The 18,877-nt window shown below is 39.5% G+C and overlaps 1 protein-coding gene across 1 annotated transcript in view; it reads right to left on the reverse strand.

The window, feature by feature from the left end:
* Positions 1 to 7,614: 7,614 nt before the first annotated feature.
* The window catches only part of LOC124155231 (protein Wnt-10a-like), a 57,312-nt gene continuing 46,049 nt past the window's right edge, over positions 7,615 to 18,877 (reverse strand). The window contains exons 6-7 of the mRNA XM_046528947.1: positions 10,822 to 11,183; positions 7,615 to 7,948 (exon numbers count right to left, since the gene is read on the reverse strand). Coding sequence (XP_046384903.1) covers positions 7,615 to 7,948; positions 10,822 to 11,183 — 696 coding nt within the window. The remainder of the gene's footprint in view (positions 7,949 to 10,821; positions 11,184 to 18,877) is intronic.

Below are 18,877 nucleotides of genomic sequence, written 5' to 3' on the forward strand. Positions count from 1 at the left end.
TTCAAATATTATGCGACCAAAGTTTTATCAAATTCTTGTTACTTTTACCGGGGCGTTCAAACTACCTTAAGAATGTATTGTTTGCATTCTCGTTCATGATTTTGAAAAGATGGATCGAAGGGAATGGAAGGCTTGGATAGGGTTCGGAGTAGTTATTTGAAATCATAGGCGGGCGTGAGCATCTAAGGACTAGCTGGAGAAAGTGAGGGTGAGTGTCGGGTGTGCTGCGGCAGGGTGGAAGGGAATGGAAACGGGATTATATTACCTCGCTGTCCGCTTGCATGGTCGCCACTTCTTCGGGTTCCACTCCAAAGTCTTCTAGGTTCGCAGCCAAGTGTGCATTACTATTCCATTTTCATTTTTTCTGAGAACGTAGGAGCAGTTCTATTGACCATGGCTCTCGAATAGAGGTTAGTTTATTCAGCTCAAAGTGTCCCCATTATCTATTTTTTATTCTACATTGCTTTGAGAGGACGTAATGATGCTTGCTAGAGCCATTGTATGTTATACAGTTACAGTTTTTCGAGATTTAGCATTATTTCTCCGATCGGTGTGATGAAATTCACTCTTTTACTTAATCACTCAAGTTCCCCTCTGGTCAAGATTTTCCTTCCTCCGTAATCGATTGTATTCGATCTGTCGTCCAACGCGAACATGTCTCAGCGATACATTTACAGTAGCTGGTTGGTTATTGTTCTTAGAGATCAAAGATTAATATTTTTTACTTTTGTCACGATTTTTCACGATGTGCATGTGTATCAGAAATAGTTATTTAAGAACTCAAAATATATATTTGGTTAGTTACCCACGTAGAACTTGTTTTACTGCCCTGTAATACCACTTATGGCATTACAGGGCTGTGTAATGTATGTACAGGGTATGCATGGTATTCGTAACAGGAATGAATACGTTCGAAATTAAAAGGTGTCCTAAAAATATTCCGCAACTCGTCTAGATTCAGTTCTGAAACTGAAATGGAATGTTAATTACTCTGAATCGATCTAGGTCCATGTCTGAAACTAACGTGGATTGGTAGGAAATTAGATTGGTAGGATTGAAAGGATTGGTAGAAAAATAGTCATGATTATGGCCTTCAATTTCACTGTAATGATATTATATGATCTGTGACTTAAATGGACTTACCCATTGTTTTTATTGCCTCGAAAGGATAGCCATTTTTCATTTTAAACAACGGATACAGTTCTGCATTTCACAGCCCTCTGTTATGGAAGGATGCGGATACTCGTAGAAATGCCTATTGACCGAGGTCGGACCTTATTGACGGTCGCCAAAGGAGGACACAGTGGATTGGCCATCCATGTAGTAAGAAATGGCAATTACTTAAGGAATGTAATGCATGGGAAAGTTGAAGGAAGTCCAACTAGGAAGACCAAGAAATAAGAATTTACGGTGGATAAAGAATAATACAAGAAAGAAAAACATCAGGGAATGGAAGACTGCTGAATGCAAATCTTATTATTGCAGTATCTACTATGAACGAATACTTCCGATATCTCTCCAATACGACTCATATTGTGTTCATACCCTCACTCAGTTTTATCGTCGTAGTATCTCCCAGCGTTGAACCACAGGCAAGAATAGTACTATTGACCCGGTAATAGATGCGGGTGGAGCACACGAAGCTATCGCTTATTACAAACCGAATCTTCGTTGGGAGTCTAGGGATTGAAGTGCATGCGAATGTGTAGTATTTTTACCTCCTGCGTCACCGTTGACGTTTTTGCCTTGCATGAGGTGAAAATCCTAGCCATGAATGAGAATTCTGGTCGTGTCGTGATTTTTATTTTTTTCTCTAGTCGAGGTTGTGGGAGACATCCCACCCAGTCTCTAGCTGCGGGGCAGTCGGGGGAGAAAGGGGTTATGTGGTGTGGAGATAGGTAGGCGGAAAGTCTAGCCGATGGGTCGCGGCCGTTAAAAGCGGAAACTGCACGGGAGGCTAGTTGGCTGTAGAGAGAGAGAGAGGGGGGGGGGTGGCCTGGGTTACCCTACGGACGGTGAGAAGCCTTTCGGGCGCCCGCTTGGGGGATTCCTTTGGCATATTACTTGTCTCTCGCGCCGCGGGGCGTTCTCTTAGCCCACGCGACGGCGGAATGAGTGAAAGAAACGAATGGAAAGGGGCTGAAACCCACACAAAGCCATATTCGGCCTCATCTCTCCACTCCACCACCCTCTCCTCGTGTCCTTCTTCATCTTGCTTAGATAGACAACCCTTGTCCCTGGTTTTCCCACGGTGGTGGAATAGTTTTATTTAATGGCATAAAATCCTTAACCTCTCGTCTGGCGCAATATTGGAATTGCTGAGTTCAGGCGCAATGTGCCTGACATCACAGATGTGAAAAAAACATTATTAACTCTTAGCATGACTCAGTGGTACACCTTTAAAGTACCATTATTAATGTAAACGAACACTAAAATGATATCTTATTTGCTACGTAGAAAGCCCTTTACACACCGTAATACGGCCCCGGGCCGATCCAGCAAGGTGCGATTAAACGTGCTCTTTCGGCTATTAAGTTTTATTATATGTAATGCATTTTAGCGTGTGAATTCTATTACGTCAGTGTTTTTTATTTTGCTATCTTATTTATCTAATGGTGCTTTTATTTTGCTTTATTGTGCTATTATTTCGCTTATTTATGCTGAATAATCCGCCATCGATATGTCGGCATAAATGCGAAAAATAAAAGGCTGCATAGAGCATGTCAAAACAAACAGTTACTATGAGCGTTAAGTGTCTATGCCGCCTAGTGGTGCATAGAAATGAAAAAGAACTCGCGCTGTGCCCGTCAGGTCCATTTCGCCGACGGAGGGTTGAATCAATAAATTATTTGATGAGTGGGCCCATGTCAATTTGTACTGGTGGTTTTGTGATCCTAGAGTTTATTTTAGTGGAAAGTTACCCACTGACCACAACCCGAGATAGAAATGATAAAAAAGTAATCCTCTAGACATCGATTCTTTCAAAACCATCTCGGATTAGTATGCCTGATTCATGCGAATACTCATATTGTGTGGTAAATTGTTTGGGAGCAGTTTCTTTCTCGTTGATTTTTTCATAACTCTCCTTGATAAACATGCCTAACACAGCCAATAAGTATTTTTGTCTTTTTATCTAATATAGTTGGCTTTTACTAGCTAATTTACTTACTTTTAGCCTCGTCTTCGTTACAAGTTAAAGGGGTATCTGGCAAGGCATCTAAAAGAAAATTGATTGATTCTTGGACGATGAAATGCTCTTGAAATTAGCCTAATCTTCCTTTGTAAGACTAATGAATCTTTATTTCTATTTAGAGTTAACCAATCTTTTTCGCGAATCATACGTGAGCTCTCTTCCACTTTGTCGTCTTCGAACGAAAGGAGGATCATTTCATGATCCTAGTCTTTTTCTACTGCTCCTCTAGTTTTCTCTGGCGCCTGCTCTTAAAGGGGTGGATTTGCGTGCATTTTTGCGGCCACGCTCTCTATTTCCTTCAAAACGCGTTTATTGGAGCAGAAAAAAGACGCTTGACCCCGATATGCTTGCGTTTCGAGTAGCCTTCAGCGCGCTCGGTGTCGTTGGCGCGGGAAGAGCGACGTGATTTATTTTCACAGCGCTTCCCTCCCCGCTGTCTCCCCGCTGTCTCCCCGCTGTCTCTCCATATATTCTCTCGGCAATACTGAAGCGTTCTCAATTGTTCAGTTTTTCGATGAAAGGTTTCGACCTCTCTTATATGAGTTTCCTTGTGCTTAAGAGGGTATATCGAGGCAAAGATTTGGCTTTTGCAGTCTTCGATAAGACTTTCATGAAGTTTTTCTGGTTTCCTCAGAACTGAATTAATGCTTACTTCATTTCTTCTATAGATAAAAGGTTGGCAGTGCACTCCTTCTTTTTTTGCTAATATTTTCGTAGTACTTAAGCCTCCATCTCAAAAAACATAAAATGATATCGTGGTTAAGTTTGAAGCATTCTAAGACTCACAGTAAGTAGAAATATGGTGAGGGGACTGTGGTACTGCATGAAGTTTGGCTCTTTTAAACTAAACGACGATCTGGCTACTTAAAAACTAAAAGCATGCACTTTACACGCAGCATAGAATCGTAGTGGAGGTAGTAGATTACTTCTATTGAGAGCTGTGTGTAACCAGAAAGGAGAAGAAATGAGAAATGCTGAGAGGAAAAGGAGCTAAATTGCAATGCTGTAAATGATATTGATCCCTGATAAGGACACAACTTTACCGCTCAGGACAAAAGCTGTGGCAGGACAAGTATGGTGATTCGGCCCTCGAGAGATACGCGGGTTGTTTCTTTTCAACCTCCGATGGGTCATGAACGGAAGACGTAGTGATCGATTAAAACTTATTTCATTGCTAAATATTGAGCACATTCGTGGTTTACTTTCGATATAATCGCCTTGAGGCGCTGAGCAGCGATTGAGGAATTGGTCGTGCCTGTGGACAAGCTTCACTATACCTTCTTCATTGGATATTGCCGCCAATAATGCCTTCCAGTGAATTTTGCATTTGTCCTGAACCTCGTCGCCCGTTTTAAAACGCTTCCCTCCTATAACCACATCTTCATTTCAGCGTAAAGATGGAAGTCCCCCGGCACTAGGTCGCCATTGAACTGATCACGGGTGATCGAAAATGTCCCATTGAAATTGCTCAAGGACCAGTTGAGCTGCTTTAGCGCTGAGGTGACGATCGTTTTCATGGATCAGAACAATTCCAGAAGTCAGCATGTCTCTTCTTTTGTTTTGAATGGGAATCGGCGTAATATTTCACAATGAGTAGCTGCATTAATGTTGTCACCGACTGCATAATCCACGAGCAACGCACCTTTAGATCCAAAACACGGTAGCACAACCTGTTCGATTGTTAAAAGGATCGCCTGAATTTTCTTTGCTTGCCTGGTGATTTTTTGGTGCATCCATCGTAGCAATTTTTGTGCTTTGTTTCATGAGTGCCGTATTTAATCCGGCTCATCTCTCGCCACAGTGCATTAAAAACAATTCTCTTGTGTCGGCATAAAAGTCAAGACATGTCAATGCTGAGGCCATTCGGCGGGTTTTCTGGCTGTCTCTCCGCATTGCACACTTAGCGGGAGAATCAATTGAGGCAGTGTCGTTAGTGAGATTGCTACTAACCTTAAACTAACAACTTATTTTTTCGTCAGCCGCGGCGGCCGACCATCTTCCGACCTGGCGGAGTAATCGGAGAGCACTAGGTGCAGCGGTCCTCTAGCACTGGTAGACCACTGCATCGCGAGTACTTCTTATGCGATTATTTTATACTCTGCCATACTGTCTTTACTCAAACGCCGACGGAATACGTAATAATTGTTAGGATTCTACGGAAAAAATGTAACTTTTAGGTTTTAGCGGTCAATGCCGGTTTTTCCCGGTATTTGAAGTCACAAGTAGTGCCATCGTTTAGCCTTTTTGAGTACTACATACGTCCGACGTTAATCTTCGTTTAATCCTTAGTTTCGTTTAGTTACCATCTTGAATTAACAAAAAAGAGTTGCCATGGTCAATTAAACGAAGTAATAAATGAAGACAAAAAAATTGGTCTACAAAGCTAAAGCTACCAGTAAGTTCTGTAGTTTGTTCGCTTCGTCCGCATAAATTCCATGATGAATCTAGATGCATAAAAATCGTTGATATGACTTTTTAATAAAAATTCCCAAGGTCCCCAAACCTTGCAACTCTGGCAAGAAAGTAGTTGTCCAGCCACAATAGTGTGTTGCGAAAGAATTTTCTGCAGGCAGTAATACTGTAACATTGAGACGTCAAAATCTGGTGCCTGAGCATGTAGATCAATTAATTATTCTGCATGAGAATTTGAAAGGATAAAATATTACATGATTCATTAATGAAAGTAATCTTTAGCATAATTGTACTAATGCCTTTACTGAGGACTTTTCTGAGCAGTTTGGATAGATACATTAGTTAAATTGATGACATATTACGAGAAGTAATTTCATTTCAATTGTGCTTATGGAACTGTTTATGACACATTAATTTTCATTCATTTCCTAATTGAGAGACAATTACTATCATTGATCCTTATTTTCTTTTCCTTTCTAGATGAATCTAAGCATTTGGAATAGAAAATTCACAAGGGTGCTGGAAAAGTGAGAATACGTTAGAGCATGGATTGCTGTATTGCCTAGTTCAGGAATTGCCACACTCGACACCCGCGAGTAGTTCTCAACTCGATTCGGTACTCGACTCGAGATCAATAAGTACTACTCGCACATCCCTAATAACGATTATTGTTAATCTATTTGGAAATTATTTTGTGTTAATCAACGGAACATGTTTTAGGTAATCATAATTTTATTGACACTCAATCAAATGCAATTTTTCAGGTATTCATGTATAACAGCATAAGGAAAATAACTGCAAAATATCTCGATCACACCACAAATTTTAAAATAAAATTAACTCCCATACCACTGAAAAAAAACACCATGAAAGATTCACAATCAACCCTCTAACCATCCAACGTAATTAACTAGGAGAACATCTTTCTTTGGGAGAATATTCTTTAATAGAATCACTAGTGACGCTGTAGACAGTTTCAGTCTGTGCGTTCGTAGTTTACATTGTGACACTCGTGAGTATCCTTTCGGTCAATTCAGCAGCCGACTGCCACAAACTGGGTGGTTTAAGGTCAACTTGCCGCACGAGTTGATAACAACGTGGAGTTTGAATGAAGTAGTACGTGCTTCCATCTACCCTTACAGCAGCGGTAGAAGTATGTCTTATCTCAAAGACATCGGAATGCAATAGAAAGTGAGACTTAACAGGTAGTATTCGTATCGTAAAATTTTGGTTCGTTAGAATTAGTGGTTCATTAGAATTAATGGAATTAGTAATTCATAGTAACAGAAATTATTTAATTTACATTAATGCTGCCAACAAAATCGAGTTGTAAGGTGAGACAGCAATATTCTGATGTTTTAAGTACATATATAACTGTATTGTTTTAATTACATACACAACTGTATTTTTTGCTGTCATAGCATGAATTTCAAATTTTCCTTACTATTTGTTTTGAAGAGTTAGATTAGGCCATAGATGAATGAGGTCTTGGTAGTTTCTCATTACAGCTTTGTTCCCTACTTGCATTTAGCGTTGTTATTATTCCGTCTAAAAACAATGGAACTCGAATGAAATATGCCTTCAGTTTTTTTAAGCTAATCATTTACTTTTTTAAACGGTGATAAATAATGTCTGTTTCACCGTAACCTTTTGAGGATTTATCCCCGCTTTCAGCTGCTGTGGCTGCAGTAACACTTAATTCAAGGAATTATAGGTTTCCGTGATTTTGCTTTTGTTGTTTAGGTCGGCAATACTAATGAATTCAAGTGCTAACTCCGTCTAGTAATTCATTTGATGGATCTTGCCATATTAATTCATCATTTCTGTGCTACAAGTATTTCATTAATTAGGTTAAACTCATAGGGTTGGAAACCGGTTGACGGGACTAGGCTTTCATCGTTTATTTGAGGCCCTGCCTGGATTAGTTCCCTTTGTCACCGGCATCCGTGTCAGAGCTGAGTATTTTCTAGTCGGAGGGGACCGAGGGTTTTTAAACGTCCTCGCCCCCTTCACTTGCACACCGTCACCCACTCCTCTCGGGTGCAGTTCGAGCACACCACGTTGCAGCACCACTGGAACCGACACCCGCACCTCTCCGTCCTCTTTTGCCGCACCACGTTATAGCCGCGTCCGCAACACAGCGAGGAGCACGAGTCGGGGCCGTCGGCGTCCTCCTCGCCGCCCCCCGCCTCGCCCCTCGCCCCCACCCGCCTCCCGTCGTTGCTCTCCTTGCTGCCTCCCTTGAGGCTGTTCTCCTCCCTCTTAGGCCTCCGGCGGCCGGCCACGCAGCGCCTCCCCGAAGTCCCCGGGGACACCGAAGATGCCTCGCAGAAGTTAGGGGACCTAGTGAAAAAAATCAATGTTGTATAGTTAACATCCATCCGATAACGGAACTTAATATCACTATTAAGGGACGCTATGCAATGTTCACCGCTTGCTTCGTCCTCAAAAATACTGAGTAGGAACTGCGGAAGCTTATATGGTACGATTGAATAAGGGGCGGATCATATCTTTTTATTTTGTGAAACAGCTAAGTCTTTTCTTAACCTTTGTGCATCATGAAGGAGTTTCACCATGTTACGCCAACCACCATCGCATATATCTGAAAGGTTTTGAAGGTCAGGATGAAGAACGAATGCGTTTGAAGGAAGAGACAGGTGCATGATGCTATTGGAAGCGATAGAATGCCCTCCCATTTAGCAATTTCGTTATCGAGGCCCTAGCGTGCGATATGTCTCAAAATTCTCTTGAAAATATTAAAAAATTCCGTGAGAATACCACATTTGTGCTAACTTGTAAAAGCTCCTCGTTTTGGCTTATAATTAAAATCGCCCATCAACATTCATGTAGGAGATACAAATATTGATTTATAGTGTCTATTTATGAAAATGTTTTAAATATTTATTGAATATTTTAAAATGTGTATCAATTTGTCCGACATAAACTAATTTATGTCCCGTGTACAATAGCTTCTGGTATTCTACTATTAAATGTGGGTTTTTAAGTGCTACAAGATACCGCAATTAATCATTCAACTCCATATCCATCCCACGTAAAATTTTATTGACAGTTTTGTTTTTGTGTGAAATAGTGATTGTAAATTTTGTGAAAATACAATAAATTATAAAAATTTTGGTATCACAAACTGCGAGATATTGAGACAAGGCTTTACCGACGTTAGAAGGCCTACCCTCATTCTACCCCCCATTTTACTCATGAACCTCATTTTCTTCCACAATCCCGTTAACCCTTGTGTTATGTCCTTCAAACAAAGCTTTCAACATATCCACCCCCTCTAGTATCATAGTATATAGTAGTTATCATATTAGCTAGTATAAATTAGATAGATGATCAGCCCTCTGTGAGGACCGTAACGAGAAAAATTAGGAGAGGGGTTCCTTTAAATGGACGATGATTCATCGATAATCTGGATGGCATACGTTCCTAACGAAAGCCTATGGCATTGCGCATTTGACGATTTTGAAATCTGAAAAATCTCTCTTCTCAAACCGGTTTTCGTGGGTGGAAGCATAGCACCAGTAGGCTCCTGTTTACAATTTTCCTTACCAGCTTTGAAATATTTTATATGCTTTATTAGAATTTGATTTCCTCAAACAATTCGCCGCTGTGTGTTTTTGAAGGAGGCTTTGCCCCTTCACTAACAGAGCTGATGTAAGGTCTGCGGGGAAGTGTCGCTTACATGATTACAGTTCCGCTTAGGGTCGAATTACGCCTCGGAATCACATTGTTATAGCATAAGTATAAGCTCTGTTGGCCATTCTGCCTGTCATGGTCTTACTTTTCCGCTCCGTTTCTTCCCCTTACCCCTCCCAAACATTTCGCATCCACGCATCTTGAGAAAGTAATCTATCGCGTTCAAGTTAATTCAGTAAATTATTCTGGGAGAACTGCTCATTGAGGGAAGGGATCACTCGCAAGAGTGTAAACTACAAATAGTTACGCGAGGCCGATACGAGGAGCTTATTGAAACTGACGTATGAGTTTGATGAGAAACATTACCGCGTGACGTCATCTACATATCTGCGTAAGGGATAAGAGCTCCCGCTCTCGCGGTATTTGTTTTGGCTACGTAGTACTATTTTCAAACTAGTGCGATCGCCTTGAAATTTTCATGGCGTACCCTTTCCAACATTTGCCTGAAGCTCTAATACGAACTTTTTCTTTGTTATATATTCAGATTTAATTTTACAATTTTGGGATTGTCATATGTTCACTAGGGTCCACCCGGTATACCGAAAATATTTCATGATAATAGCGTTGGTTTTAAACGAATGAGATTTCCTCATACAAGTCAAAGTAAAATATGGACGAGATAGTGATGCGCTTTCTTTCAGGCCGTCGATTTTTCGCCGCGAACAGGGTGTTTTCCTATTTTTTTAAATTGCTTGAATAGAAAGGTTATTATTCCTGGATGGAATACCAATTCCTGGATGATTTTTAAATGACTGTATATATTTTTCGCGATTTAATGAAAAGTGAAATTTTTAATCGCGCGAAAACGCAATGGCCAAGTATGAATGCTGGGGAAAGCCCGTGTGGCGTCATTCTGGGTCCAGCTGCCGCCGTGTGAGGCCACCTTGATGCGAGGCTATGAGCGCCGATACCGAGGCCGATGCGATGCAGGCTGCTAGCAGGTAGCAGAGTACCCGGCCAGCAGGTAGCGCTTGGCTTAAATAAGGATTATTAATACCCTATCAAACGAAGGAAACTTTCCGACCATAGGCAATTTTAATTAGTGATTATTGAGAAATGTTTCCCTCAGCTCTGTGCCTCATGCATGCATTGGTAATCTCAGACGATGTAAAACTCCTGACTACTCGTATAGAATCTAGGTCCTTGGACGTCACGTGGAGTGGCATAGTATGGGCGCCAATTTGGCCTTTTTCAATTGAGGTTAAAATTGACCATTAACATTCATGTAAACTGGGATTTCTAAAACCAAATAATTTGTATATTATGAATACACTAATGTTGGGTAACGAATCGCAATCAAAGCCTTTCGTTTTCTTTGATGAAGGAAAATACCCTATTGCTCGAGGCTTAGGCGACAGATCGGAGAACAACTAAATACGACCCTTAATATTTTTCAAACTCCATCAAAATCGGCGATTTTAAAACGAAAAATTAATGAAAGAGCCCATATCTACAAATAAATTTTCAAAGGTCAGCCATGAGTAAGTGAGTAGCTTAGGGACCTCTCGAAGTAGAGCAGGTCCTCGGGGTGCGGCCGTGCCCTCCGCCGCCGCTCTTCCTCCTCCTCTTCGTCATCATCGTCGTCGTCATCGTCGTCTTCGTCGTCGTCGTCGTCCGAGCCGCCCTCGTCGTCTTCGTCGTCCCTGTTGTTGGCTGGGGCGCGGGTTGCCGTCACCGCGGCCACTAGCAGCGGAGAGCCGTGTCCGAGGTTGGCGTCTGCGACGAGCACGGCGCTGCGGTAGCGGCGAGAGAGCGCATCTCCCACGCGCCGGAACTCTGGAGCCGCGCGCCAGCACGTCTTCATTTCGCAGCTGCCTGACATACCGTGGCATTTGCACCTCACCTGGGAGTTGTTCGAGATTGCCTAGAAAAATGAATGGACCAGAGATGATTATTACTACCGTATTGACTAATGTACGCAGTGAATATTTTCCTTCATCGTGGCTCTAAACTTGGACGCTGAGGAAAGAGTAAGCGAAAAGACTGAAGACTTTTGGGATGTAGGTTAGGCGGATAATGGAGAAAGTGAGATGGACCGAGAGGAAGAGGAGCGACGAAGTGCTAGACATGGCTTGCAATGAGAGGAAACGTCCAGGTGACATATGGATGACACAAAGGTATTGGATGGAGTATGTACTATCAATAAGTGGGAGCTCTTTTCAGTGCTTTAAAATGTTCGAGGGAAGGAGGGTTGAGGGAGGAGGTCTGTGGGGAAGGAGAAGTAAGAGAATAGGGTTGATAGAGAGAATGAAAGGTAGCACCCTCTACTGGGCCTTGAAGAGGGAAGTTAATTTTGGGGAGGAGGACAGGCAGGATGAATCGCAAAATGATACATTATGTAAACAAGTAGACGCTGATGGGTAGCGAGGAGGGTGATAATGTTGCCATGAGGTAATTGGGCAGAAATCACGCTTTGAATGACTACGGTGGGATTTGCAAACGTACTGACCCTTGTTGGTTGTCAAGGTGAAGAATGGAAGAAGGATCCGGAAGGTCATGGTGAGATAGGGAAATTTTGGGCAGATGAATGATTTAAATAATTTTGAATATTTGCACAAGCGTGTAACAACATGATTTTTAGTTTGTAGAAAAACAGTTAAATTATAAAAAGTAAAAATATATATTTATCAATTCTGGAAGGAAGAAATGGTATGTATCCTTCCAGAAATGGGGTTGCTCGAGACTAGAGAGGGGATTATACATGTTAGGCATTTTTAATTCTTTTGGTGGTGTTGGGATTCTAGTTATTACCTTCAACGGAGAGCCAGTGCATCAATAACGAATCCCCGAAGGCTACTGCGTATGATAGGCTGAGGTGATTTCTGAGTAAAGGTATGAATGATCTTTTTTGTATTTGTATATAAATTGCGAATTTGTTGTAGCTGGAATGGAGGTTAATCCAGTGTTCCTTTTTGAAACAGTTCTTTACTAACTTTGACTTAGCCATGAATGATTTTCAACCCTTACGTGGGATCGGCTTACTTGCCGCTTTCAACCGAATTACCACTGAGAAAAAATAAATTAAAAATCATACTGTTATTAAAACCAAGCTGCATCAAATATTTGGAAATATATTTGGGCCGAATGCAACTTCATTACAAGAACGTAATACTTTAATACCCAAGTATGGAGAAAATATTATATAGTTGTTTGGCAGTGTGTTTTCCTTACTTGAAATCTGCAGAAAAATTAAGGGCATATAATTAATCCTAATTTGATGATAATTTATATTTTCGTAATAGTCGAAAAAAATTCCATAAATCGACCAGTTTACTCTGGCATCTCGGAAATTTACTCTGCATTTCTCATTTACCAAATATTCCCTACTCCTCCTCATGTACTTGAAGTAATCCTCATCTCTCGCGTGCTCAGCATCCTCAGAGCTGCTTTGAATACCATATTCCAATCACATGCTTTCCCAACTGATTATCTAAGGGTCCTTTGTGGCTGTAGCGAGAGGGGTGTAAAGGCCCTTGATTGTGTGGATCAAATCTCTGAATAGTGAACCCTCTTTCCGTGGCCCAGCCGACCGTGAGCTTCTACGAAGAGGGGACGGTGCGGGATAGGATTTGTTTCCTCATTGTGTCTCATAGGTCTCCTGAATGATGTGAAAAGGTCTTGAGTTGATTAATTCGGAGGAGGGTGGAGGAAAGAGACCCGCCTATGGGTAGCCACCTCGCATTGTAGACATGTTGTCTTTACTGAGTGATGTCAGTTCAGTTTATTCATTTTTCATCGTCTGCTAGAATTTTTGATGCAATATAATGGATTTATATTATGTTGTAAAAAAACTGCGAAGGTGTGTGTTGATTTTTTAATGAATGATTCAGGAGAATGAAGGATGCCGAGGGAGCGCTATTAAAACATGGAAAAGAGCAAACCAATGGTCAATGCGTTTCTGGATTCGTAATTGGCTTTTGACACCGTAGGTCGTGTTTCAATGCTTGAACTTTTTAAATATAACTGTGTACTCTTCCATGACCGAGGAATTATTCCCAACGTAAATGCCAGATAGTTGTGATTAAATATGTTACCGTAAAAAGGAATGGAGTGAGATTAGGGTTTAATCTTTCCCCTTTTATTTAAATTTTTACTACGAGAAAGCCATCAATGAAATGTGGGCTTCAATTGTTGAAGCCCAGGGAAAAATAAGTACATGAATAACCGAGATAGTGTTGCATTTGAAGGAAGCTCTGATGAATGAAGAAGAAGAAATATAATGAAAATCAATATAAAAATCTTAAGTTAATAGTTCTTAATACTCTCCCGATGAATTTGTGCGAAATCCTATTGGACTCGCCCCGCCCATAAAAATATTTCCTTTAACATGAGAAGCGAGTGTAAACTAGTGGGGGGAAATTTTGTGTGATCGGCGCAGTCATTAGTCGTTCGATATGAAGTGTTGGATCTTCGAAGTCGTTCTTGTTCTCAATAATGAGAATTTTAAGGATTGAAATACATAGGGAAACCCGGGGGGAACGGGGTAAGCGATATTTTAAGTGCGAAAAAAGGTGCTGCGCAAGCGGAAATAACTACTTTTTGTTATTGCAGCTTTTTTTCGCACTTGAAAATGCTTACCCCGTTCCACCCCAGGTTCCCCTACAGCGGGGTAATTAAAATTGAGTGTGAAAATTATGCATACTTAATCCAAATTTTGCTGCCAATTGTATAATAATGAATATGATTAATCAACATTAAGGCATTAAAAGTGACACTATTTGTAAGAACGTTTGATTTCAATTAATATGAAAATTTCCACCAATACTATTGACATTCGCGAATTTTCGTTGTGTTTTTTATATCTTACTAATTGAATAATTACCTGTGGAATGATAGATAATTATTTCTGTAATTGGTTTATACTTTTGCTTCACAAAATAAAATTACAATATCTCATTTCTTTAGCCTGTGTGTCTTGCTCATGAATTAAAAACATTGCATCTAACATATTTTATAATGATTTTTTTTTCAGTTCAGAACATCAGAAAATGTTCTGCGCTGAGCTATTATAAATTAAAATTTTTCTCTTAGGTGAAAATGTATATCCAAACCTAGTATATAACATGTATAGCTGTATTCTATGAGACAAGTGGTGACATAGTTTGCTATGTGCATCTATCAATTCTTCCATCGCTTTTCTCTCCGCAACTATACGCGAGTGACTTTAGAACGAGGAGACCGAAGTGCTTGGCGAACAAAGTGACTGACGAACGAAGTGAATGAAATGGCTGCCTAGTTGAGGAACGATGAGATCGAAACGAAATCCGGGCTGCAAATGTCAACTTTTCTTAATATTTAATGATTTATTAGATTTAGGTTTTATTATAAATTATTCGGCTTCTTTTGCTGTTTTAGTTTTCCACGAGTTTACGTCTTTTAGAATTATTCGAACACGACTTACTACCTTAAATTTCGAAGTACATCACAAACACTAAAATTTCTCAATAGCTTACATGTTCTTCAACATATTTAACCTGCTTTCTATTTTTTTGAAATCTCAAAACAACCAGATTTCTTAAAAAATACTATTAAAGTGTCAGTTTGATTTCGGACTTCTATTAACTTTACCATTACTATTCAAGAAGTAAAAAAGCAATTAGCTTAGTTGCGTACTTCAGTGCATGAGATAAGGCTTCATTCATATGGAAAGAAGGTGATTGGATGAAAAGCCAGTATTATTAGCGCAAATTGGAGTGAAGAACTTTTAAGTGAATAAAAGTAAATCACGGTTGTAATTTTAATGGTTAATTAATATATATATATATTCAATTGTTTACCAATAGACGTCGTTAGTAACTTGTAGCAATTCAATGGTTTGAGTAGTTCGTAATACTTTCCATTGATTTAAATGTCTAACTTTTAAAAGCTCCTAGAGTTTATTTGTAAAGTGATTTTTTCGAGAGGGAGAAGCCGAAATGACTGGCGAACGAAGGTAATAAGGTTAGATTTTAGAGAACGGAGAGATGGACTACCCTTGAAATCTACTCGACAGCAACACCGTCTAGCAGTAAATATATGTATTATTACTGGTATCTGACACCCTTTCATTCGGAACGAGGGGAGAAACAAATATGGACGACGATTCATTAAAATTATCTCATTCAGGTCACGTTTATGAAAAAACCGTTCGTTCGCGATGAGTCCCACGGCTAATGTTTACTTCAGGAGAATTTGTATTGAGTCGGACGGTGCTCGAAACCCTAGCTGATATTAAATTTCTTACCCGATGGAAAGTTCGAGAAGATTTCACTCAAAACAAGATACCTATTTCCATGCTGCATTAGAGAAGACGAAGACAAAAACTAAGAAAATAATAAATTGAAGAAGTGAAAGATTTTTCTTTCTTTGGAAACTGGGAAACCAGTGATCGACGTAGCAATATTTAAACAGAGAATTCTAAAAAAAACTACTTGGCGCTGAAAATAAAGCATAGAAGTTTGGAAGAAGTTCATCAGAACTTGCATCCGTGGCCAGACGTTGACAGTAGCTTAGAAGTCGAGTGTGGAAGAAATTTGAAATGCAATGCCCCAGAAAAATGATGAGAAACAATTTGTTTGACTGAGGGTTTAATGAGGTAGTGAAATTAGGGTAGTCTTCTCAGCACCCTAAGATGAAAACGGAACAATCAAATCGGCCACATTATTAGGCATGTTTTGCTGGATGGAATAAACAATCGTGGCCGGAGATGAGAGAGCGGCAGAGTTAAATGAGTTGTTGGAACAATTTATCAAGGACGTGAAAGGGAATACTTAAGGTAATATGAAAAGGTTACATGAGGAGACTAGAGCAAAGAGCTGAGTCAAACCCCACTCAATACTAATATCTTTGACGACGAAGAATTTATTATTTCGGGTGCAATTTCAGCTTATAGTAGTTGCTTAAATCAATACCAGGAGGCTATAAAGTTAGGTATCGACGTTGTAATGAAGTGTAGAATACGACGTTGAAACAAAATATTAGGAAACTTGTACACCTGAAGTCAATATTTTTAGAGTAAAGAAATATCGAGCCTTACCTATAGTATCGAAAGAGTTCTTATAGAATCGAATAGTAACTTTTTACGCGTTGGAGAGTCTAATCCCACTAATAATACTTCAATTTCCTTTAATACAACACCAAACACCCGTCATTTAGCCATGGCTCTGTATTTTAGAAGTGAAATGTGTTAGGCAAACATAAAATAGGCGTACTTTACAGTGTGTTTAGTATAAAAAAGCGATTGGAAATCATTTAGTGCTCTCTGGTTTTTATCTAATTGAACTCATTTTGCTTTTAATTCCTCTATTCAGTTAATGGCTGCTTCTCCGATCTGCTGTTGGAATAAGTTGCTGGTGGAAGAATAACTTTCTCCGTCATTTTTAATTTTTGGTAGTCCTTTGTGAATAAAAGTATCTCTAGCGACACAGGATTGGTATCCAGGTTAAGTAGCTTCCAACATCGTAAGTAGGACAAGGTCAGGCATCGGCGCTTGCGTTTGAGTAATTCTGGAGAGAAAGCTATTGCATTAGTCGTCGGCTTTCCTAATTGGTTTTGAACTTGTTTTTTTTTTTTGGTAGATCTGGTATTTTTTTGGCCTGGAAACTGAGGTGGACTCACTGAGTCAATGAGAAAAGTTATTTACTTATGCTGAAGCTTATCGAATATAACTACACGGTGGAGACATTTGATAATATTGGATAGGGTATTTCTTTTAACCCTTAAGGCACTAGTAGCGTAAATAGAATGGTAGTCTGTTGTCATTCTCTCCAATGTGTAATGAAACCTATATTTTAAGAAATATATCCCTTTGCGTGCGGGCTTGAGAATATTTTCAGTTATTGTTAGCTTGATAATTTCCCGAAAATACTTATTCTTGCACTTCTGTGTCATTTATTGGTGATTAAAATTCTTTTATTGCATCTTATTTGGGTAAAGAAAGTACTCTTCAGCAATATGGTCGTCGATTCATCTTATATTAGGGTCCTAGTTTCAGAGTCATTTTGATATAATTATGATCGCTTATATTATTCAGTCATCATGATCATTGATACTAAATGTAAGGAAGTTATGGAGCCATTATCTCGTTTGTAGACACTTTTCGCCAATAATCCGTAAATTGTAATTTATTGGTTTATAATATATGAACCGTAGCTATGAGGTAATTATTTATGCTAAATTAAAATAAATCCAATGGCTACGGGTTCATAAAGGCCTTCAGAGTTCCCAAGAGTTATTTTAATTCGGATTTCGCAGGTCCTTAGATGCTTTACTAGATTCTTAGATTATTTATTTCTCTAGAATCACGTAGTAAAGCACTTAAATGAAAACATTTCTTTTGAACTATTCCTTAAGAAGCTCGAGTTTATATGCTCGAGTTCTTTCGTACAAAGCGCAAAAAAGAAGAATGAAAATGGAATTCTTTTTTTATCTGAGAATTCTTTCATTTTTCTGAAAAATGCCGACAAAAAGTTTCCAATGTTTTCCAGCCACGAGAAGGATTTAATTGAAACTGACGGAACATTAAATGGCGCGGCGTGCCGTTATCCTTAGCTTAGTCCTTGTTTAAATGCCTACGATTTTGTGCGTTCATATTTTAAGGCATGCATAAAAATTCACCCCTACGGTGTACATGCAATATTATAGTTGAAAAATCATTTTAATGTGTTATTTATGGTTTTAATAGAACAGTAGTAACCATATCTTTCCGATATCTTCCGGCTCGGAAATTAGCGCTCATTCATACGGTTAATTATTTCTACTCCTTTCTAATGAAAGCGCATGATGGCGCTAATGAAACAAGATTATTTCATTAAATTGTGAGTCAAGGGTATTTTCATTTATAAGCTAAGAAATTGATGATTTTTCGCGATGGTATACATTTTAAAGCCGATAAATAATCTTTAAAATTAATGTTATTCTTTGATAGTGAATTGTTCACTATCCTTTGACTTAATCGCGGTTAAAGATTTCTAAATCTTATCTGTAAGCTTTTATCCATTTTAAACTCTAAGAAATCAGATCGGCGCTTGAGTGTTCTGGAGAAAATGTCACTATTCACTCATGATTTCAAATGAAACTGACGCGAGTGGTTAATCCATCAGCAGCTCCCCTGAAGTAGCGCTTTCTTTATTTCTGTGAAAAAAATTATTGCTCCTGAGTGAAATTCGCTGTCATGAATTTTCACTCAAGTTGAAATACAGTTCAATTTCAATTGATGGACCTTTTGGCTAGGATGAACTCACAACAACACGCAGGCTGGCGCCATTCGTCCCTCGTTGTCATTTAGAGCGGTAAGTTACTGTTCATATGCTTCAATTGGCTGGTAATTGGTGAATGCTTCAGTGATATAGGAAATGCCTGGGATTAGAGGCGCGTATAGGAATATTCAGTCTAGGAATTAGCTGAAATTCAACGAAATGCGCCTTGATGTTTATAGTCTTCTCCTATAGATCGTATTCTCTGGGAGCGTACCACTCAAAGCGCCCACGCACGGGTGAAATCCTCTCGGATAAATTGCAATATATTTCGGAATCCAGACTCGGACCCTCGAGATTGGATGTCATTATCCTCGCCACCTTA

Source organism: Ischnura elegans, chromosome 3, assembly GCF_921293095.1.
Source record: "Ischnura elegans chromosome 3, ioIscEleg1.1, whole genome shotgun sequence".
Classification (NCBI taxonomy): Eukaryota; Metazoa; Arthropoda; class Insecta; order Odonata; family Coenagrionidae; genus Ischnura; species Ischnura elegans.